The 24,655-nt window shown below is 36.7% G+C and overlaps 1 protein-coding gene across 2 annotated transcripts in view; it reads left to right on the plus strand.

Moving 5' to 3' along the window:
- LOC111884534 (CST complex subunit STN1) overlaps positions 1–11,820 on the plus strand; it is a 52,592-nt gene extending 40,772 nt beyond the window's left edge. Inside the window, exon 2 of one of the 2 annotated variants that reach the window (XM_042897896.1) lies at positions 11,789–11,820. In XM_042897896.1, the coding sequence (XP_042753830.1) occupies positions 11,789–11,805 (17 nt within the window). In that variant the 3' untranslated portion in view covers positions 11,806–11,820. Of the gene's footprint in view, positions 1–5; positions 171–11,788 lie in introns of those variants that run through there. The other variant, XM_052767567.1, reaches the window with a different exon arrangement.
- Positions 11,821–24,655: the final 12,835 nt, after the last annotated feature.

Consider the following 24,655-nt stretch of genomic DNA (forward strand, 5'->3'; position numbering starts at 1 on the left):
CTCAGGTCATCCATAGACAGGTACCGATGCAAGGTTTAGAGAAGATGGAGCTCGTTCAAGACTCATCTTTCATTTTGATTATACTTTAGTGTTTATCACAATTTGTCAGAACACACTTGTATTAAAATTATATTATTAATGCAATGGATGATGTTGTTGCTTGTTTACTACTTCTCTTTGTTGTGATACTATACATGACATCCTCCGCCCCAGAACATTTCCGCCATTCTTGGTTTTGGGGTGTGACATAACCCTTCCTCCGCCCTGCTGCTGCTACAGAGGACAATTGAACAATCTACGGATGTTCAAAGGTTATACATTTCGCTTTCCGCGATGTCGTGTTAATCCTAATACAAAAGGATAACAATTACATGATTACATTATTCCTGTTACTTTATTTTGTGATACATTCACATAAATGATGAGCTTGACTAAGTACTATTAGTAATAGTCAAAAAGGAAGGAAACACTATCATTTTCATAACAGAACATTCGGGTCTTGGTAGAAGACTACATTTAATATTAGGGAGACTACATTTCATACTAGTAGGAAATAAGGGATTTTCTAGGATTTTCATACTTATATCAACTGTATCATTCAAAGATTTACATAGCATACATAACAGCTTTCCAAAACAAGACAATGACACTTAAATACTTATGAATTCACTAGCTTTAGGCTGATACTCGCTTTCAAAATAACTTGTATTCTCAGGTCACCAGTAGACAGGTACGATGGCCAGGTTTTGAGAAGACGGAGCACAGACAAGTCTCGTCTTTTATTTTGATTGTATTTTTGGTGTCTTATTACATTGAAAGAACACACATGTATTAAAACTTAACTTTTAATGCAATGGATGATGTTGTTGCTTGTTTACTACTTTACACTGTTGTGATACTGTACATGACGTCCTCCACCCCTGAACGTTTCCGCCGTTCTCGGTTTTGGGTGTTTGACAGTATCCGTCATCGGTATCTTTCAACCGGTAACTGGTGACTATTTCACACCCTAACACTAGCGTACAACAACAGATATAAGCATACAGCCAGGCATTTCCGGGTACTGACCTACCCTTTGGTCCTAAGGACCACTGTCAGGGAAACTAATCCCTACTAATCACATGACTTATCTTACAGATAAATCTCATAACCAGACCAAGATAATTATCACAAAGACCATTATCATCTAAATTCCCCTTTTTGGTGGGCCGACATTGTGGCCTTAGACCCACTCCTACTGGAAGGTAACTCAACTCAATGTCGTACAGTGTTTGAATTATCCTCGGTGCACAAGTCGACTCCCTACGACTCCTCGATCCCTACACGACAACCTTCAAGTCAACACACAACACATACAACCCTAAAGAGGGTCAGTCCAAGTCCAGTCAAAGTCAACTTCAAGTTGCCCCAACTCACCAAGTTGGGTCGTCAACTCGTCGAGTCCCTCACCCTTTATTCGTCCTTAACTGCGTCTCGACTCGTCGAGTTTGGCATTGAATCGACGAGTTCTTCTCTCATATGAACATTGCATGAAACTCATCCGACTCGCCGAGTTGTATGAACACTCGTCGAGTCCACCTTCATCTGATGAACACGTCATGTCCTCGACTCGCCGAGTTGTATGAACAACTCGTCGGATTCATCTTCAATCTTAAGAAGATTGCCTTGGACTCGCCGAGTCTGTTCTAGTACTCGTCGAGTCCTATGAACTCCAAGTCTAAAATTACGTCCAATGTGTTGGGTCACTCTTTCTAACCGGTTACAACCCTTCCAACACTCAACTGAGTCCTTTTGACCCTCAACAGATATGGGACTCAAAGCCTTGGACTCGTCGAGTCGGCCACGTCCATTCACTAAATCTTCGATTTTTGTTGTACAACCCTTGATCAAAAGATAGATCCAAGCCTCTACAATCGATCTAGCATGTAAAGTTACAAACTTTACGTGCTTTCATGGTACTTTGAGCTCAAAAGGTCATAAAACAAGCTTTTGGGTTGCATGGGGTCTTCCTTGGCTGGAAAAGCACCCACTTTCTGCCTTGTGACCCCTCACAGGACCTAGATCAGAAGCCTTGTCCCCAACCATGCTTGCATTCATGTTTGGCTACCTAAAATGGCTTATAAAAGCCCTAAATCTCCACAAGATGGGATCTAGCAATTGAACAAGCAAGTTAGCAACTTTATACCTTCTTAGGACTGAAGATGAAGCACAAACTCGAACCCCTCCGGTCTCCTCTTGTTTCCTCAAGTTCTTCTCCTTCCTTCTTAAGATCACCAACACCAAATCCACCAAAATAACTTAGATTGCTTCAACAACGGCTAGGGTTTTCTATAGAGGGTTTCTGGGAGCATAAGGGATGATGGAGGGTGTATAAGGTTGCTTAAATAGGGTGCAAACCCTCAAATTATGGTTTTTTTCCAGCCAAAGTCTACTCATCGAGTCCGGGATCCGACTCGTCGAGTCCATAACTTAAGTCCCGCGTCCCATCGCGCTTCTACCTGGCGAGTTGGTCCTTCAACTCGCCGAGTCCAAGGCCAAAATGCAAAATATTTAAATAGTTAATAAAAAGAATACATACCAAGAACCAGGTGCTACACCAAATGTGCATCCTCAGAGTTGATGAGTTCTTTAACAACCTTGTTTTCCTCAAGAGGATTCTTTAAGTAATCATGCAAAACGTGCACATTTGGTTCACAAAGGGTACTAATGGCTTGCAGACTAAAATTTTCATCAGATTGGGGTTTTTCGTATGTACTCGTCGAGCCAGCGGGTACGAATCGGTAAGTCAGAGAGTCTTTAACACTTTTGAGGCTTTCTTTGTAGCCAACTTCCTTGATCAGCCTTTCTATCTCCTCCAGATATCCTTTGGCATCAGAATTCTCTTCCAAAGATAATAAGAATTGATTTGGATTGATCTCTTGCAAGTAAGAAAGCTCTCTCTCCAACAATTCATCATCCAAAATTATTAATGAAACCTTATCTTCTTTTGACTCTTTGTGCCTCTCCTTTTCTTCAGCTTCAAAAATTACCGAATCATCTCCCACCCTTAATGTTAGCGTAGATTCACACATATCTACCAAAGCACAAGCGGTATTCAAAAACGGCTGCCCAAGGATGATTGGTACTTTAAAATCCTCCTTCATGTCTAATATTATGAAGTTAATCGGAAATTCTAACTTATCAACTTTGATAAGGAGATCTACACACACTCCCATTGGATGTATTATCGTTTTGTCGGCTAGATGAATCTTCATTTGAATAGGCTTTGGGACCGGAAGGTTTAACTTTTGGAAGAAGGAATATGACATAATATTAATACTTGTCCCCGAATCCGTCAATGCTTGTGTGGTCATTATGTTCCCAAATTGACAAGGCACGATGATGCGTCCCGGATCGCCCCTCTTTTCTGGCAGTTCATTCAACACTATTTTAGCAACTTCTTCTATATTTCTTCTAGTGGTAAAGAGGTTTTCAAGTAAACTAGCATATTTTGGTGTTTGTAATATCGTTTCTACAAACAAAATATTTGGCAAAGGGGGCCGGTAAGGTTTCAAAAGCAAGTTGTGTTCATCATTATTCCATGTTGGCGACTCGGCGAGTCGAGTCGGGTTTACTTGAATTCCAACTAATTACTTCTTCTGTTTGCACCTTGTTGGGTTTCTTCTGGATAGATGTCAGAGGAGTGAAAATTGGCTCAGAATTTGTTGTTATTGCATTCACATGTGCCATTCTTGGATTTTGCTCGGTATTGCTAGGAAGTTCACCGGGTGTTCTTTGGTTGTTTTGTTGTGCAAGCAGGCCTAGCTATTTTTCAATGTTATGAATAGATGCTTGCTGATTCCTAAGCATATTTTGTTTATCCTTCATCATAATTTGATGATCTCTAAGCATAATTCGTTGCTCCTTCAATTCAGTATCGATATCATTGTGCCTCTTCTCGGACGCGACTACAAATCTTGTGAACATATCTTCCAAATCAGGCTTCTTCTCTAGCACCGGTTTCTCTTTTTTATAAAAACCTCTTTCTTTTTGCTTATACTTCTCCTCATTTGCCTTTTTGTACTCATCATACGGGAGCCAATCGTTCTTGGGTTTTCGCCAATTGTCATCGTACCTATCACCACTTGAATAGCACACTTGTGCTTTCCAGTTCCCGTTCTCGTCCAAATCACAGTCTTTAGTGAGATGAGGCCCTCTACAATTCTCACAACCGACCCTAATGGCATGGATGGATTGGTCCATCTTACTCATTCTCCGATCCAAACTTTCTAGTTTAGCCATCATTGCTGCCATGTTATCATTAACTAAGTTCACCACCCCCTGGCTTAGTTTATTCCTTGGGTTATGATATTCTCTAGAATGTTTAGAGAATTCTTCAATTAGCTCTTTTATCACCGGGGGTGCTTTCTTCGTGAGTGGCCCTTGCGAGTCAAGGAGCTGCCTTGTTGTCACGTTCACTCCATCATAGAAAATGGAGACTTATTTTTGACTATTTAGATCATGATGTGGGCAGTTCCTTAGTAAACCTTTATATCTTTCCTAAGACTCGTATAGTGACTCTCCAGCTTGTTGTTCAAAGTTGGCTATGGCTTTCTTCAACTTGGCTATCTTTGAAGGAGGGAAAAATTGGTCTATAAATTATGTCTTCATTTTAGCCCAAGTAGTGATGGATCTGGGAGGAAGTGATTTGAGCGAGTCTTTCGCAGCTCCCTTGAATGTGATCGGTAGCATACAGAGCGGAACGGTGTTGCGAGCCACATTGGGGATATTAAAGTAATCGGCTATATCATTGACCTCATCTAGATGTTCGTATGCATCTTCATGATCCTTCCCGTAGAATGGGATCTCCTTTAATTGAGCTAGTATGTGACCTTTAGGCTCAAAGGTGGCAGTCGCAGGAATTGCGGGTTGCACAAGTCTTGGGCCGGTATCATCACGTATCCTCTTCTTCCATTCTCCCATGGGAACTTCATTGATGTTTGCCATGGTGTTGTCGAGTTCTCCTTCCATATTGCTTTCTTTTTCGTATTCAGATTCGTAGTCGTAGTCGAATTCGGCTTCTTTTGGATTATCTTCAAGATTCTCCAACTTGCTTTCTTCGCTCTTTTTACTGCTAGTCTCTCCTGCCTTCTTGTTGTTCTTCTTCCCAAAAACCGATTTCAGGTCTGTGAAAGGTGATCTCTTTGGTGTATTGGTGCTTTCAACCACTTTATCTTTGTTTTTCCTAAGAGCGGATTCCGAGTCTTCAAATGGAGGAACCAGAGGTGTGTTAGATCCTTAGGTCATGTAATGCCTGAAACCAAAGCAAGAAACATGCGTAAAAAGAACAAAAATAAAATAAAACACGAAACTGGGAATCAGCTATGGACTCGCCGAGTAGCTTCGCTTGCACTCGGCAAGTTCAAGGCAAAAATAGAAAAAAAAATATTAACGAAAATTCTAAAACTGAAAAATATTAAAACCTATCCTAATAACTAAATTACTTAAGAAATAACTTTGTGTAAGATAAATCTCACACAAAGAATCAATAAAACTAGAAATTAGTATTAATTTTTGAACCGTTCCCCAGGAATGGCGCCAAAAAACTTGATGTGTGTGAAACCAACTAGTTTTAATCCTACTTTTTATATATAAATTTGACGCACAAAGGCAGTGGACCTATCGATTGTGGTGTAGCTAAATAAGTAGGGTATCGAACTCAGGGAACAAAAATTAAACTAATAACTAATATTATCTAAGAACAAGTAATAAAAAGAAGTGTTTTCTCTAGTTTTACAAGACTAGAAACTTAAATAGACTAACTAACACGCAATTTAACTAACTAATAGCTAAAGCAAGTAAACACCACTAAATTCAATAGTTAAGAGGACTTCTATTTAGGTTCGAATCATTTATTCCCATGGATGATTTTATGGTAATGCATCAGATTAATTCTTCATTGGTTACCGATTAAAGTGATTAGATTCATATTCGCTATTGCTAATCCTTAGAAAATAGATTAATTCAAGCAATGGCCAGGTGTCTAAATTAATGAATTTCGTAGTTTATTGATTTAGGTTAAGTAAGACTTGTAATAAGCTAATCAAATATGCTAATTCAATTAACTCCTTGTTGATGGTTCGTCACACAAGCTCACACATTAACTTACCTATCTTCTAGTTAATTATAGTTTCACATTCATTATTCCTAGACATATAACTATGTGGTCACATAAATCATATGAAATTAATAAATAAGAGATGTTCATGCAACTTAATTACTAATTTATTAACATAGAATAGTTGCTATTAACATATGAGGTTCTTTTAGAAGCTTATCAAAACAATATCACCAATTAAAATTAATCCTAACCATAAAATCAATCCATATTCACAAAATCATCTACCCTAAACAGAAGATAAAGGGTTTAGTTCATAATTGTAGTAAAAACAAATTCAAATAGTTCAAACATGATTCAATCCAAAGAATAACTAAGAATAAACTAGAATTTGCCTTAATCCGCTTCAAAATCGAACGTAGGGTTGATTCCTCAGCTTCTCACGGTCTAGCAGCACCTTCAATCGCAGTTTAGCCTCTTAGGGTTCCATAGAAGTCCCCATCTCGATCTCAAAGTCCTTATTTATATTTTTTTGGAAACCAAGGTCACTTGTCGAGTCAAGGTCCCAACTTGCCGAGTCCCTCATTAAAAATCTGTGTACGGCAAGGACTTCTAGAGTTTCGTGAATCTTCGATCCGACTCGTCGAGTCATATTTTTACTCGCCGGGGCCTTCTTGTTTTTGGCATTTTTTTCTTCTTTGTTTCAACTCCCGAAATTCCAACTGCTTCTCCTGCTTCCTTTTGCTTCCGGGCATCTCTTTTGGACTAAAAATACAATTCAAACACTATTAAGTACCTTTTATCCATAATGCGGAAATAATTAGTTAATAAATAAGAAAAATCTACACTAAATATATAGCTAAATATGCACATATCAGTACACATAGACCCATGTTGACGAAATGATGTGTATGCGATAAGTACATGTATTATTGTTAGATCGTCAGGCATTAATTGTATGCATGTATTTGTATTGTAGTATATGGTATTTGTGTGAAGGGGAAGGTTCGACTGTACACATGTGTATTGACAATATGTTTTCGATTAATTTAATTATACCTTGATATATTTGCATAAAGAAAAATGAAAAAGTTGGGTTGAAAAACAGGACGTTACATTAAGGTAACCATTTCTTGAAAAATTTGACTTCTGGGTGATATTGACTTTTATTAGGTCATACATGTGGTGTGGGTCTAAACTTAAACATGCTTATTATCGGATTAAGTCTATATTAGCATGCTGTATGATAATCATAATTAATTTAATTATTAATTTTGGGTTAATTAGAATTAAATAAAGGTGCAAAGGTTAGAATGTAATTGTTCAATATTTGAACAAGGGAAACATTCTAGAACCTTCGAAGGGTGGGGTGGAGGTGGGGGTGGGGACAGTTTTAGGAGCCCTATTTAGGGTTTCTAGAAGCCTCCATTTGTTGATATGGTAACCGATTTCTCATAAGTTAAAATATTGTTATTTTAATATTCAAATCAAGGTTTCCTACAACTATATAAATAGGGACCATTAAATGGCTTGCAAAACCCTACCAATTCTAAGAGAATTTGTAACACTCCGTTTTCACATTCCAATAGAATTTTATATATATTGTTGTTTATAAAATTCAAAGTCTCTCTCTCTCTCTCTCTCTCCCTCTCTCTCTCTCTCTATATATATATATATATATATATATATATATATATATATATATATATATATTACTTTTAGTCAAAGTAATCATCACACATATTTAGGAAACATCAATACAATTTCCATAGATATATAAAACACTTGAATCTGACTTCTTATGGAGACATTATGATTATTCGAAGAATTGCATTCAACCCTATATGACAAAGTGCGTTATAAAATAGAAATCAGAGACATATTACTTATTAGCCTTAGTGATCTAAACAAAAGTCGTAGTAGTCGTAAAATCGAGAGTGTGCATATAAAGAACGCCTAAATCTGACTTCATATGTGGAAGTTATGATTTTTCAAAGTTTCAGCGTTGCAGTTTGTGAAAGAAAATCCGAAATAGAGAATGGTTGATTGTTAGGAAAAACAATCAAAACGAGATTTGAAGATCTCGTCAATACCTATCTATCAATATAAAGACAGTCGATAACAGATGTCGTATGGAAAAGTTATGATTTTTATACGGACTTTAACAGTCTAAGCCTAAAATATAACTTTGAATATGAAGTGAAAATTATCCGACAGAGTCTAAATGAAAGTTGTAGATCTCGTCGATAGCTACGTGCGGATATAAAGAACGTAAAAAACGGAGCTCTTATGAAGAAGATATGATTTTTCAAATAATCATAAATTCACACGCCTACACATGTGTGGAGCCGCGCACATGCCTTTTTTGAAGCTAAGACGCGACCCACCCATGTGATGACATGTGGATCTAGCCAACTGTGAACACCGACTGTGCAACACGCCTCCCTAGAGTGCGCGGCGCGCCTCTTAGCTATGGAAAAGGGTCTCGGGTTGCATTTATTCCTCACTCAAATTTCTCATATATCTCTCTCCAGAAATTGATAATGCACCTACCACTCCTGAGAACTCGTTAATTATAACCAACATGTTGATGACGCTACTAAGGTCGCTTGCATTATGACTGTAACCATGACACCTGATCTTTAAAAGTCCTATGAGGACTAGTGGCCATAAGAAATGAACTTGGATCTTTCCCAATTGTTCTAGAAGAAAGTGAGGCAATAACATTATGATGTCGTCAAGCCCTAATGGCGTGCAAGTTGAAAGAAGGGGAATTTGTGTTTGCTCATGTCCAAAAGATGTAGAGACACGTAGAAATATTGAAGAAACTCAATGTGAATTTCAACATTGACATGGTGCCAACTGTTTTCCAAGTGGTTATGATAGTTTATCTTAACTATCATTTGAACAATGTTGAAACCACATTGATTGAGCTTCGTAAACTATTGAAAAATGTTAAATCTAGAATGAAGAAGTCTCATTCAAACAATTCTGGAAGTGCCCCATTCATGGCTATTCAACCAGGCAAAGGGGAGTAGAGGAATACTTATTTCTTACCCAAGTGGAATGGGAAAGCCCACATTGGAGAGTCCAGTGGGTCAATGAGAAAGGTCAACTTTGATTCTCCTCCTGTTGGTGATTTGAAAGAAGTTATGTGCTTTCATTGTAGCCAAAAGGGACATTTGAAGAGAAGCTACCCCAAGTGCCTACAAGAAGTGGGAGAAGCAAAGGGCAAGGTTGTCACACCCTCGGCTGGCGACGGAAACGTCGGGCTGTGCGACGTTAGGGATGTTGGATCTGGAGGCAAGCATATTGAACAGTACATAGTATTATAACACAAATACTTCTTTTATTCATTATTCGTAAAAGGGAATACATTTTTTTGATGTCCACGCATACATCCCAAATTGTAACTAAACAATAGCAAACAAAAGCTTCCATCAACCAGGTGACGACTTCCTTCAACACTCTACTTCCCCTACAACTCATTTCCTTGATAATACATTAGTTTTGAAAATGTTCACAAAATTTGCGTGAGTTTACAAGTTTTTAGGCTTTATACTTTTTAGAATGGTTTTATCATATTTTAAAAGGTTTCTATTCTTGTTTTCCAACGATAAATTAGTCTTTTAGAATTTATCCTATGACCTTTCCTTTATAGATTTATATTCCTTTTGCTTATCTTTTCATACTTTAACTACTTTCTAGGCATTTTCCTCTAGGTATTTTATTTAATTAAGGTTGGTGATAAATGCTACAATGAGTTCCTATAATCGAACTATATGACTTGATATTTTCCTGTCATGATGCTTCATTAGATGTCGTAAGATTATACAGTTATGCCTGCCAAGGTTATAACTAGCATCCGCAGGTGGGGGTGTCAACCCCGAATAGATCTATAGATACCTTTAACGGACACTTAAGATTAACGACTATAGGTCCGGGGTTAGCTGAATATTAATCGGCTAAAGGACGAATAATAAGTCTCGTTTAACAACTTTTTTGATAAACCTTTAAAGTATGATTATTTATCTTTAGTATTATTTCCTTTAGTTTTTCCTTTAATATGTTTTCCTTATATATATATATATATATATATATATATATATATATATATATATATATATATATATATATATATATATATATATATATATATATATTCTTTGCTAGGATATTAGGACATAGTACAAATAAGTACGTTGTCAATCCTTAAGTTTTTCTTTAGTATAGTTTTATTCCATAATTATTCTGATATGTTTGTGTGTGTGTGTGTCTATATATATATATATATATATATATACACACACACACACACACACACACACATAAAATAATTATAATGTTTTTGATATTGATAGGATATTAGGACAGAATAACAACTAGGTATAATGCTTATCCTTGATTTTGACCAGCATATCGACTAGAAACTCGGTTATTATGGGGAATAGGCCAACATAACAACTAGGTACAATCTTTTAGTGTAATTTTAGGCATTATAATGACTAAGCATAATATCATTTCTAAAGCTTAGGCATGGTATCTACTGGGCATTATATTATCCTTACGTTGCATGAATTTTTAAAAACTATTGATATATTAAAAATAGTAAATATTTTGTAAAATCTTTTAATATAGTTTTATAACATGTATTCCTCCCCCTCCCCCCTAAAACATTTAAAAGTTTTAAAAGTGGGTCCGAGAAACTCACCCACGTAGTGTGATTCGTTGATGTAGAGTAGATTCGGGGATTGAAATGTCAGAGATCGCCTTGGGATGGACCACCGCGACCAGAGAGGGAGAGAGAAGTGCTTTAGAAAGTGTGCAGAATAGGGTCTGCAGACACCCCTATTTATAAAAGATTTTTGAGTGCTCATCACGCTGTAGCTTTGTAGCTCCAACCGAAGTTGCCATGTGTCACTCTCTTGTTTGGCCACATCACCCGTAATCTTCTCGAATACGGGGTCAGAGTGCACGCCGTGCATGGTGTGCATGACGGTCGCATAGAAATGATTTTGGAAAAATCATAACTTCTGCGTATGAGCTTTGATCTTTAGTCTCTTTATATCTATGTGATGGTCTCAATGAGCACACAACTTTCCTTAAGCTTGTTTTGGCTAGTTTTGACATTCATCTTTTTGGCCTAACGGAGGTATAATTAAATGATTTTATAAAAATCATTCTTCCTCATAAGGGCTCCGTTTTCGGCGTGCTTTTTCTTAATGTTCTCACTTCGAGAAGTACCATGACTTTCCTTTTGGTGACATTAGCCAAAACTCGACCGATTTCTTAATTCTATTTTGACATTAATAATTTTAATTGCGCAATTGATTTCATTTTTTTGCAAAAATCATAACTCCTCCAATTGAAGTTCGATTTTTAGGAAGCTTATACCCTTAGAATTACATTTTTGTGTACTTATCGAATATATTAATCAACTTATAAGATGATACGACTTTTTGAACACTCATTTTTGAGTCTATGAGTCGATTTACCTTTATGTGTAAGAGTATACTCAATCATATTTATTTATACAAATGAAATATAACATTGATACTCTATTACATTTATTTACCTAAGCTAATTTACAACGATGGTCAATGACGAAAATTTTACCAGTTGTCACAAAGGTATCGGGCTTCACATTTGGTGTGTAAGGGATGTCGTTTCCACATTTGTTTTGATATGCAGGGACTAAGGAAAAGTGAAGAGGCCAAGCATGGGAAGCTGAACGTGATCATGGGGAATAGGCGAAAGTCAGTTGTTACAAAGATTGTGACTTATAAGCTTATGTTTGATAGTGTTAAGGTTGATTTGAACAATTATTGTTATTCGTCAGAAATGACTAGAAACATAATTTCTTTTCACACTTTATTTAGACAAGGTTATCATTATGGTTTTTACAATGATGATGGTGCAATTTTAGTTTATAAAAATGGTGCATTTATTTTTAAAACTTATCCTTGTAGTGGTGTGTATGAAACTGTTGTGTGTATGAATGAACTTAGGAAATTGTGTTCACAATATTGATTCTTCTAATAGTTCAGACAAGGCATGCTTATGACATTATCATCTTGGGCATATTAACAAGAATCGCATCGCCCAACCCTAAATGGATGGAGTGTTGGAATCATTTGACCTAAAATCAGACGATGAATGCGAATCTTGTCTATGAGGCAAAATAATAAAGTCACCTTTCACTAGTACTTGTTGTAACACCCGGGTTTCTCGCTAGGCATTAATAAGATGATTTAATTGTAATGGTCAACGATTGTAACCTTTATTTGAAGTAAATAAGAGAATTATTAAGTATTATGTGTTTTATGTGTAGTTATATGTAGCATATGTGCTTAAAGCGATATAATAAAATAAGAAATAAAATATGTGTCTTAAATAGAACAATAATTAGTCCAAATAACCTTGATGAAAGTAGAAGTAGTCGTGATAAGGATTCCTTGGATATAAGGAACACTCACATCGGACTTAGGACAAAGAAGTTACAATTCGTTGAAGTTTTGAATTCGACCTGATACGACATCGAGTGTCGTAAATAATGAATCTGAGATAGATCGCTTATTAGCTTAAGTGATATAAAGGAAAGTCATAGTAATCGTAAAACCGAGAGAGTGTATATAGAGAACGTCTAAATCTGACTTCATGAGACGAAGTTATGATTTTTCTAATATTTTAGCATAACAGTGTTAACAGAGCAATTAAATTTTAGATCGGTTGATTTTTAGCCGCAACAATCTAAATGAGACTTGAAGATCTAGTTATAGGAGTCCATCGTTATAAAGACAGTCGAGAGCGGACGTCGGATGAGAGAATTATGAATTTTTTATGCACTTTAATAGTCTAACCCTATTTAAAATATAACTTTAAAACTAAACTCAAAATTAACTCCATCGTCTAAATGAAAGTTGTAGATCTCGTTGATAGCTATGCGTCGATATAAAATGCATCGAAAACAGAGCTTGTATAAAGAAAATATGATCTTTCTAAGATTTTATAAAATCTACGCATAAGATGCATGGCGTGCATCTGACATCCACCCAAATCTTGACATGTGGCACCACTTAGAGAACGACATGTCAGCAACCCGACCATTTTCACAGTGCATCCCGACATAGTGCACAACACGAATATATTTTTCGGCTATAAATACTTGTCTTCATGTATGCTTCTCATATCTGACCCCTACACCTCAATCCATCGAGTTCTCTCTACATTAGATCCAAACTTCTTTAGTTTCAAGTATACCGACGAAGCCCAATAACCCTTGAGTGTCCGACAAGTAATAACCTTTGAGTATAAGCTCTATTAGTGCAATTTCCAGGCTTTTTTCTAGGGAATCTATGTAAGTTAATTTACACTCTATATTATTTTAGTGTAATTTATATTTAAATTGATAGTCGTTTTTAGAATTTATAAATTAGATAAGTCAGCAAATCCAAAGTCATATTACATATTGATATACTTACGCGGATGATGTCTAGGATGGATTTAGTGAAGTGTTTAAAGTGGGATTTCCAAACAGTATACTCTGTATACCAAACGGACCCTACCTCTGATATGATCCTACCTGGTTGTCCCATATCAACTATAGATTAGCAGACATAAGGATTATTGAGAATCTACACTATCATTAGTCATAAGGCATATTAGACTAAGAGTTCGTGATAATTATACTAGGTCACATCAAAGGAAAGGCTAAGTGTTGAAGCGAAGTGTTATCCAACTTTCTAGTCATCTACTTTATCAAGTGAGTACATAGCTACCTTCAGCTTACACACACACACACACACACACACATATATATATATATATATATATATATATATATATATATAAAGTATCTAGATGATTAAATGATATATGTGCCTATCATCTAAATTGCTTGATATATGTGTTAGATAAATTATATGATTTTTAATTGATTTAATCATATATGTATTTTCTTATATATTTATATAAAATATATTGGGTAGTGATGGGTGATGAAAATGATGAGAGGACTTGACTATTAATGAACCATCATCTAGCAGAGTATAGATGATAACCACAAACTATTCTAGACAATTCAGTGGAATGTTGGCATGCTCACAACCTGTAGGTGTTAATGAATTATCTGTTCCTTAGGATAGGTCCCTTGAGATCAGTATTTCAGGATCAGTATGTGAGAACAACGGGTATGGATAATCGGGTAAAAGATTTGATGTGAAATATATAATTAAAGAACTTAATTATTGTGGTTTGAAAACCCTATGTGCTCACTAGGCCCCCAAGCTCAACCCACTCTGTTTCTTTGTAAAATAGGTAGCGATATCAAGGCACTTGGATGATGAGTTATTTTAGGAGTTTGTTTGCCATTAGTATAATAAGATGTTGTAAGGTCTATTAAGACTTGTTTATGATTATGTCTCTGTATTGACGATGACATACCATGGTTTTAAATATAAATAAAATACATTTCCTCGGAATTGCTTTGCTAATAATAGTATCATGTTTAGGAACAAATTCTGCATTTAGTTTTAGACTTTGAAATAAATAAAGTATAAATAAAAAGTTTTAAATTGGCTATAATAAATGACGATGGCATAGTTGGTATCAGAGAATTAGTTTAAACGAACTAGGAATATTTGAGGATTTCTAGACTTAAACTTAGAATGCTTAGTGATGATCGTGAGGTGAGTGTCTACTATATAGTATGCCTGAAATGACACATGCACTAGCTTATTTTAGGGACGATGTCTAAATTGCTTTTACATGCTAAAATGATTTATGTTAAAGCATGTTATAGCAATAAGATGCCTTAGGATGCTTACCTAGGATGTTATAAATTTAATGGATCCATGGTCTATTAACGACCATATCTAGAAATTTTATGTGTTTAGATTCCTAAACATTTAATTACGGTATTAGAACCGACATGTAACTTTTCAAAGTGACAAGGAGGACTTATGCATCTATCATAAATAAAACCTTCCTTATCTTGATAATATCATATTGAACGTCTGCTTTGGTGTATACATCGACATGGTGAGAACCCAAAGCGGATTAGGAAATGGTAATCAGTATCCAGAGCTCTGTGTAATCGAACGTGCACCTGGAGTGGTGTCAATAATTAAACCTGTCATGATGGTAGGAGTCCAAACAATGATTCAAGCTATGATGGCCGAGCAAAGGGTGGAGACGAGACAAATGTTGTGGGAGAATAAGGATGAACCTACTGTACCTTTTGTGCAACCAAATCTGAATGAAGAATAGTCGGTAGAGGGAAAATATAGTCGGAATTTTAGTCAAGCTAAGCCACGTGTGGTGAGAAGAAACCATCCGGATGGAGGAAGTGATGGACGTGGACGCAAGTAGAAGGACTTCATGGAATCCAAGCCATCGAGTGTTTATGGAAGCCCAACACCAACGAAATTCATGGATTAGATATCCGATATGGAGATGGTGTTTGAGAGTTGCACCTTTAGCAATAAGCAGAAGACCGTTGCTGCGGTCAGATAGTTGAAGAATGGGGTATTAAGTTGGTGGAAGTTACTGGCTGATACCATGCCCAAGGGAGAAGCTAGTAAGATGTCTTGGAAACACTTTATTATGTAATTGAAAATGCAATACTGCTCTGAGCAGGATCTTCTGGAGATTAATAACAAATTCCTGAACCTGAAGAAGGGCAAGATAAGCTTTAGTGAGTATGTTGCAAGTTTTACAGAGAAAATGAAGCTTGTTCCTTATTTGATTCCATCTAAACTATCCAAGGTCAAAAAGTTTGCTAATGGTTTGCCATTGAACTTTGGTCCAATGGTCAAACAAACAACCACTTTGAAGGCCGCCATATGGGCAACCAAGAATGTTGAGACCTAGTTAAGGGAGAAGGGAAAGCGGAAGTAGGAGAAAAGATAAATTTTGAGGGATCTTCAAGATCCGACAAGAAAAGAAGATTCTTGAAGTCTGGTTCCGAGAAGTTTAGAGGAGGATGAGCTGAAGCAAAATAGTGTGAGAAGTGGAAAAAGAATCACTTTGGAAAATGTAGTGAGGAGGTGACCTTTTACAAGTATGGAAGGACGGGTCACTATGCCAACGGGTGTATATTCTACAAGAGGGTGTGCTACGATTATGAAGAGGAAGGACATGTGTAGAAAGATTTTCCGCATAAGAAGGAGGTTGCAAAGCCGAATGTGCCGCCCAAGCCAAAGGTGAGAGCATTCCAGATGACTTCGGAAGTAGCTAAGGAGGAAGAAGATGTCGCTTAAGGTATCATCCTTGTAAATGATTTGCTGGCCAATATATTATTTGAATCGGGAGCTAATTACTCATTTATTTCACATAAATTTGGTAGAAAACTAGCATTGCCTATAGATAGACTAGATAGTTCTCTAGTAATTGAAGTTGCTAGTGGCAAGTTTGTACTTGTTAGTGATTGCATTAGGAACATCGTCAACGACTTGAATGAGAATAAGTTCCATTAGGAGTTAATGCCCATTGAGTTAAATAGGTTTGACATAGTATTATTAATGGATTGGCTTAGTGAGAACAATGCTGAGATACTCTGTAGAAGAAGATAGTATAGATAAACCCTCCTAGAAGTGAATAATTTGTGGAATAAGGGGACAAATGTTGAGTGAATTCTGGAATCATTTGTTGATTAGGTGTCTAAGCCCATAACTATAATTGGTATGTACTTGACCCGATAATAGCATGGTCCATTTTGGGTTGCATTCCCTGGAACAATTTGATAGGATGGATATTTGAGAAAAAGGTTATTTGTTATTTATTAATATATTATAAGTATAATATATTAATTGAGAAATCATGTTATTTAATTAGTATTGATCAAGAATTAATTTGGAATTAATTTAGTGATCAAAAGAGAATAATTAAATCAATGGGGACTGATTATGTAAATCAAAGATACGTATGGTTTGGGCCATTGATCCATGATGGGCTAAGTTTATGTGAGAGTCCATGAAGAGTTAGTCCATTTGAGTTATTGGATCATAAGCCTAAGTGTATGGATTAGGGTTTACAAGTGACCATTGGAATTCTTCACTGTATATGTAACCCCTATGCTCTAAAAATTAGCTCAAGTTACACACAAGTGATTCAAGGTGAAAACCCTAGCCATTTTTGGTGCCTCCTAACCTCACTCTCATTATCTGCTAATTGTTGGTGGTGTTTTGTGAACTAATTGAGGCATCACACTTCGGGTGCTAAGCTCTTGAAAGACCAGTTCTGCAAGCTACAACTAAGAGGTATTCTTCTATCTAGTTTTTTTGTGTTTCAAATATCAATGTTGTATGCTAGTTATAGGTTTCATGCTTTGGATAAATTTTTTGTTGCATGTATAACTAGAGAAAACTTAGATCCAAAGCATTAGGGTTGTATGTGTACCATAGGAGTGGTATAGTACATAAAACCCAACAGTGGTATCAGAGCCATGGTGTTTTTTGTTATATAGATGCATTGGTTAGTTGTTCAAAGCTAAAAAATGGAAATCTGCTTTCTGGCAGCATGAACTCGACGAGCCCACTATGAAACTCGGCGAGTTCATGATGAACTCGACGAGTCGGACAGTCCGTTGACGGATTTTTGGGTTTTTTTGGCTAGAATTGGATTAGGATCATTACCTTAAACTATTTTGTATCATAAAATATGATTTTTCTGATATGGTAGTGACTATCCTCATTCAATTAAAAGATAAAATGTCAAATTTTTAGATAATTCTACTTTATATGATAAACTAATTATTTGTATTATTTTTTATTTGAAATTATCTTGCTACAAGAGTTGCATTAGGTCAAATTGGTAAAAGATAAATAATATGATTAGTTTATTAGTTTAAAAAATTAGATCTAAATGTTTTGAAGAGTTACACCCCTATGGCGTTTATTAAATTAATTAAGTGTTTAATTAAAAGAGAATTAATAAATCCATAATGATATGGTTTAAATATAATTAACTTAAAAGTCTAATTTATTAATAGTTTAAACCATCTAGTATTTATGTAGAATACACCATTATACTATATAAAGTTAGAAGTTTAATATATTATATATGTATAAGTAAAAGGCCAGTCTTACTGTTAGTAGGCCACATTCACGAAGTTGCTCCATAAGGGATGTTTAAGGAAGTGGCCTGTAAAATGACCGCCATTGGGTATCCACTCTTACCCACCGCACCCTTGACTAGTGGAGGATCGTTAGCCGAACGGGTAGGATAGTACACAACTTCCATTAAAAGAATAATGAAAAATACTAAGTAACTAAATGCTTTATAAATTCCCAATCTTAGTTACTTAGGAAAATGTGAATTTGATGCTAATCCATGAAATTGCACTTTGCACCTTGCCAATTCGTTAGTGGAGCGTGTGTGGTTAACCGGTATATTAACTTGGACTGGTAAGGGTGGAAAAGGGTAGCTCGATGTTTATCATAGATCAATGGAGCGTGTGTGGTTAACCGCCACATTGATTAGGTGATAAAGGACGTCGAGAGTACCAAGCTAATTTGCATGGTTATTTACACATTGTTTGTGATCCTCTGTATCCCAGTCACAAATCTGAAGGGCATAATCGAGATTAAACATGCCAATGAAAGGTTTAATGAATCTCAAAAGAATCTAGGAAACTCAATTCATTTAAAACCTAATGCTTATTTTCGTTTTTCATGGTGGAAATTGATAAATCGTCATTTACCTACCGGTAAATAGTTTAGAATTGGATTACGACATCCCTCTTACGAATTGTAAATTATTGTGTTGGGTCCTAGCCTTAATACTTCATTTGGGTGTTATATTAAGTAATTAAATCAACTAAACTTGAATTTCTCCGTTGTAAATGTCTAGTTCTGAAAACTATGGTCTTCCCGGATCTTATGGAAAAGGCTTTCCTCATGAAGATGATGTCCCACGATTGGATCATGGAAACGGAAATCATACTTCACTTCCTCCACCTCCTCCAATAGTTCTCCCTAACCCATATGTTCGAAGACTTGAAAAGTTCAAGGTCACTCAAGCCCTATTGACAAGCAAACATGCGGATGGAAAGTTTGTGTGTGCAGACGTCTTGGAGATAAAGTTGCATATTGACAGACTGGGAATGTTAGGTGTCGCTGTCTCAAGGAAGCTGGCTATTGACATGGTTCTTCAATCACTTCTCGAGTCATATGGTCAGTTTGTTAAAGACTACTATGTGACAGATCACGACGTGACCCTCATTGATCTTACCTATTTGCTAATTGTTTCTGAATTGAAAATGATTTGGCACACTGGTAAAGCAAGTTTGATTGGAAGATCTACTTCCCAAACTTACATGGACAATGACAATGGAAACATTGGAAGTCCAGAAAAGTCTTCGCTTCCCAATGAAAAGGGATCGGCCATGGTCAAACCATTAGACCAAATAGTAAAGAGAAAGGCTAAGTCTGAGATTGTCCCATGTGCCATTTCGAAAGAGTGTGTTTGTTACTACTGCCAAGAGAGGGGGCATTGGTTGCAAAGCTACCTTATTTACCTGAAGGATCACAAGGATGGTAAAGTCAAAGTGTTTGACTCTACTTCAGGTAAGTCCACTATCTAACTCTATTAAGTTCCTATTTGTAGATTCTTAATACATGATGTGATGATATTATGTAACATCCTGTTTATTAAATAAGTAAATAGATAAAACTGATGAACGAATAGTCGCCCTAAATCTGTATTATTTAATGGGGAGTGGGTTTTTGGGAGCCAAATGTTATAAATTAGATTATTTGGGGGTTAAGGTATAATTTTGGGACTTATTTTGAAAAGGATTTGTCATGGAGGGGCTATATGGTAACTTTTGGGACTTGAATTGTTATGAATCTTGATTTTAGGGGCTGTTTTGTAAATTGTAGCCTTGAATTGGAAAAGATCTCATGGGGAGGGACTAAATGTGTTAAGTGAGCATAAGTTTGAGAGGAACATGGGACTTAAACCCATCATTCCCTTCCCTGTCGTTTTCTTTAAACACGTCTAACCCTAACTCTAGCTTCGTCTTCCAGCTGCCACCTTTGAAACTTCAGCCGCCACTTTCAACACAAGCTCCGTCACTGCCGCTACAGTACCGTCAAACGTCGCCGTCGCGACGCATGCTGCCGGAGATGTCCTAGGTAACCGAAGGATCGTTGAGGACCGGGGAATCACGTTGTGTTCGTCGAGTGGGTGTTGAGAACGGCTGGAAAGCCATCAGTAAGGTAAACCGCAACCCACCTTCATCTCTCTCTTTTCTCCCTGTCGTCCTTCGCTGTGTTGACATCGTAGACACCATTGTTGCCACCAGTGTTTCTTTTGGCCGTTGATCTCATCGTTTCGGCGATGTCAGCCACCCAGAAGGTGGTCAGACCTTTATGTGTTTACATATATATGTTGTTTATTGTGGCCTTGGAGTTGTTTACGAAATTGATGGCCGGAAAACCCACCACCATTGGAAATGGTGGCTGCTGCAAATAACATTCTTTTCTGCCGCCACTAGCCACCGCGAGGAGGTGGCTTTGTGCGTGATTTGGTGTGTCTGTGGGCCTAGTTCATGAGTTTAATGTATATGGATACTCTTGAACAGGAAAAAACGAAGAAAACTCATCACCACCGCCTATTGCCGCCGTTCCGCCACCTGCTGCCACCGTTCCGCCACTACTAGCCACCATCTCGGGTGGCTGTGGGATTTCGGGTGCGTTTGGATTGGTGTTGGAGTGCTTTTGGTGTTGTGTTGGCCCAAGAACATAACCACCACCATCGTGAGGTGGTGGCTGTCGCCATGTACCACCGTTAGACACCATTGGGGTGGCTATGTGTGTGTGTGCTTGTATTAGTGTGTGTATGTGAGTTATTTGGGTTTTTGCGTTGTAATATTGTAACCAATGCTAGAATAATAAAAGAAACTCGTAACCACCACCGTGAGCCGCCATTGACCACCACTACCCGAGGTGGTAGTGGGTGGTGCCCGCCTTATGAGACACTAGTGGGCCTAGTGAAACCCTAATGGGCCTAATGAACCTTAATTGATCAAAAGACCTAGCTATTGGGCCTATTGGGCTAAGATGGTGTTGGAAACCCTAATTAGGGTTTAGAAAACCCTAATATTAGATTTATGGGCTTTGGACTTATCGGGACCCACATTTGGTCCTTTGGAATTGGACTATGTATTAAGCTTAATCACACCATATGATTTATCTAGTCGAGTGGTGGACTTAATAGATTAAGTCCTTAATGGGTTAAGTGAGAAACACTTAACCCTAATTGTCATTTTATGTGAAACCCTAATTTCACTTGGGCTTTGAGTTGGGCCTTTCTATTGGGCATTGGTGATTGAGATATTGATGGGCCATCCAAGAACAATCATATGGACTGTAATAATTTAATGGGCTTTAGGGTAAGGCCCATGTGAACTTTTGGGCCTAATTTGGAAAATTGGGCCATAGATGGGCCATAATTGGGCCTTTATGATTATGGGATATTGGGAAATTAGAAATGCAAAATGTTTGGACTGGACTAAATGGTTGGGCCTTTGAATGAGACCATGTAAAGGTTGGGCCTAATTTAGAAAATTGGGCTATATGTTGGGCTTTGGTCCATGGTTTGACTTCTGGGCCTTTGGATTGGGCCTTGGACTGAATAAAGCTAAGTTAGGGAAAATAACCTTTTACCCCAAGTATGGAGTTGTGGTTGTGCATTGGAACCCAATTATTAATCGGGTATTGTTTAATGTTGATAGTTCGGGAATCTGTCAACCAGCAGCTGGAGTTTTATTTGCAAGACTTCAGCAGTGACAGGTGAGTCTCCTCACCATACCAATGGGTCAAAGGCACCAAGGCCGGCCCATTTTGTATTATGTGGTACACTAGTTGATGTAGAGATATGTGGTATGCCAGTTGGTTATATGCTATATGCTATGTTGTTTGTCTATGTGATATTTGCATGAAAGACTATGGGGGAGCCCATGACACTTGGATGTAAGACCATGTGGAGGAGCCCATGGCTGTCCAGCAGGGAAAGACCATGGGGTGGGCCCATGGACACATGGATGTAAGACCATGGGGGTGCCCATGGCCTTCCGGCAGGGAAAAGACCATGGGGTGGGCCCATGACACATGGGTGTAAGACCATGGGGGTGCCCATGGCATCCTTATGCAGGGATATGTGGTTGAGATAGCTTTTATATCTAATATTATATGGTAGAGATAGCTTTTATAGCTAATGTTATGTGGTAGAGATAACCTTTCTAGGTAACAAGATATGTGACATGTGGTAGAGATAGCTTGTATAGCTAGTATGATATGTGTTACGTGGTAGAGATAGCTTTTATAGCTAATATGATATGTGAATTGTGTGTGGGGTATGCTCTGGGTAACTCACTAAGCTTTGTGCTTACAAGTTTGTTTATGGTTTCAGGTATCATCGTTTTGGAAATGAAGGGCTCGGATTGATCGCAATGCATACACCTATGAATTCTGAAACGAATGATTTTGGGATGAACTCTGATAATGTTTTACTTAATGATGATTTGAATGTTTGGGAGAAATGGTATCAATGTTTTAGCTATACTAAAAATGAAACTTTTACCCTTGATTTTTGGGTCGTTACATATTACATTTTGATGTTTTGTAGGATCGAAGAAGAGAAATGAAGCTTAAAGAAAGAGCAGGTTGAGTCTGATCGCGAATAGATGGATTTCGATCGCATGAATCGATGATCAGAATTTTGGAGCTGCGGCTTAAGAGTTATGATATTTTGCTTCGGAATATTTAGTAACATACTTTTCATTTATAATTGCATTGTAAGGACAAGATTTTCCGAAATTTTATAAGTACATAAAATTTTGATTTTATCTTATTTTATATTTCCTTGCAATGGAATTTGTGAAAATTGATGTTTGTATGTTTCTATTTTTAGCAATATGGATTTGAATCTTTCATTTGTGGTAGTGTCTAAATTTACCAAATAATGAAAGATTCTCATCACCCAAGTTTCAATTGAACAGATACTTGGAATCATGCGACTTGTATTGTATGATGAATGAGAACCTTCATCTTTACGAAATTAAGATTAATTCCTTGTTCACATATTGTCACACTCCAAAACGGAAAGGCAGAAATGTTCGAGGGAGGAGGACATCATGTACAATATCACAATCATTTCATAATAGTAATCAAAGCAAACACAACCATCATATACGTAATTGAAAAGGTTACATCGTTGTATGGGTTACATGTTTCCAAAAAAATCAATTATGTAATGATGTCAAAAGAGTTGTTTAACGTCCTAGCATCAAATCTTCAAAAGTTGTTGATAACCTTTTTTCACCGATTTCTTGAGAATACAAGTTATTTCAGAAAAAGTGTCCACAATTAAGTTGGTGAGTTCATAAGTATTTGTATGAATAAATATATGCCATTCAATGAGATGAAATCACATTTTTTCCAGAAAATCCGATATTTTCTATAAAATAAGTTGTACATTGTTAGTTTGTAAAATGAGAGTGTTTACCCCGGAAAATCGTACGTTTTCCATAAAGCTGATTTGTAAACTGAACTGTAAATTGTAAACAGAAGTGTGAACTGTAGTCTAATATGATCCAAGATCGAAAAAAACACAAGTGTATATATATATATATATATATATATATATATATATATATATATATATATATATACATACATACTTAGTTTTGTAACATGTAGTTTTATTCGAAAATAAAACCATTTGAAGAGCTGTGTAATTACGTAAAATAAGTGTAATATCAATTTTACGTAAAAATAACGTATTGTCGTTTATCATGTGAGTTTTCATAACCATGGTATTCATGAATTGCTTGTCTCGACGTTCTTCTGGTGTCGAAAAGATATGACGTTTGTCACCCATAACTTGCCGGTCGTGTTGTAGCTAACAACCAGGGTGCGGGATCACCAGTCTCGTATACATCTATACACAAGTATCATGCTCTCCGGGAGGAGACTCGGGTTATAAAACAGGACTTCCATGGATACCTTTCGTAGGTACAATGAAGATGAATGACTCACAAATTCCAACGAGATACGTGTTTTGTAATGAAAACATTCGTACATGAAATTGTTACTCCGTTTGTTATGTTTATAGTGTATAAAAATAATCGTATTTTTATATAATCATTACCTTTCCCTGAAAGGGTAATATAATGTTAATGTTTCCAAACTATACATATTATAGTTTACATTTTATATTTCATTTTAACTGATAATTGTTGTGTCAGAAGTTGTTATGTATGTAAATATTTTCATGTAATTGTTATATAAACTATAAGAAAACAATAACAATGACTTGAAGTTTAACACAAGTTTCCATGTGTTTACTTGTATTACCCCCCCCCCCCCCCCCTAAAACCATAGGAAAAGAGATGAAAACGTAGAGGAATGAACTCACCTGATAAGTGGTGATTTGGTCAGCACTTCACTACGTTGGAAATCACGAGTTTCTAGTGAAAATCGAGTTCTGAGCGGGCAGAGTTTCAACTGAAAAAGATTATTTTCTCGAGGACTTCGATTGCTTCGGGCTTTCTTC

Source organism: Lactuca sativa, chromosome 9 (assembly GCF_002870075.4).
Source record: "Lactuca sativa cultivar Salinas chromosome 9, Lsat_Salinas_v11, whole genome shotgun sequence".
In the NCBI taxonomy this organism is placed as follows: domain Eukaryota; kingdom Viridiplantae; phylum Streptophyta; class Magnoliopsida; order Asterales; family Asteraceae; genus Lactuca; species Lactuca sativa.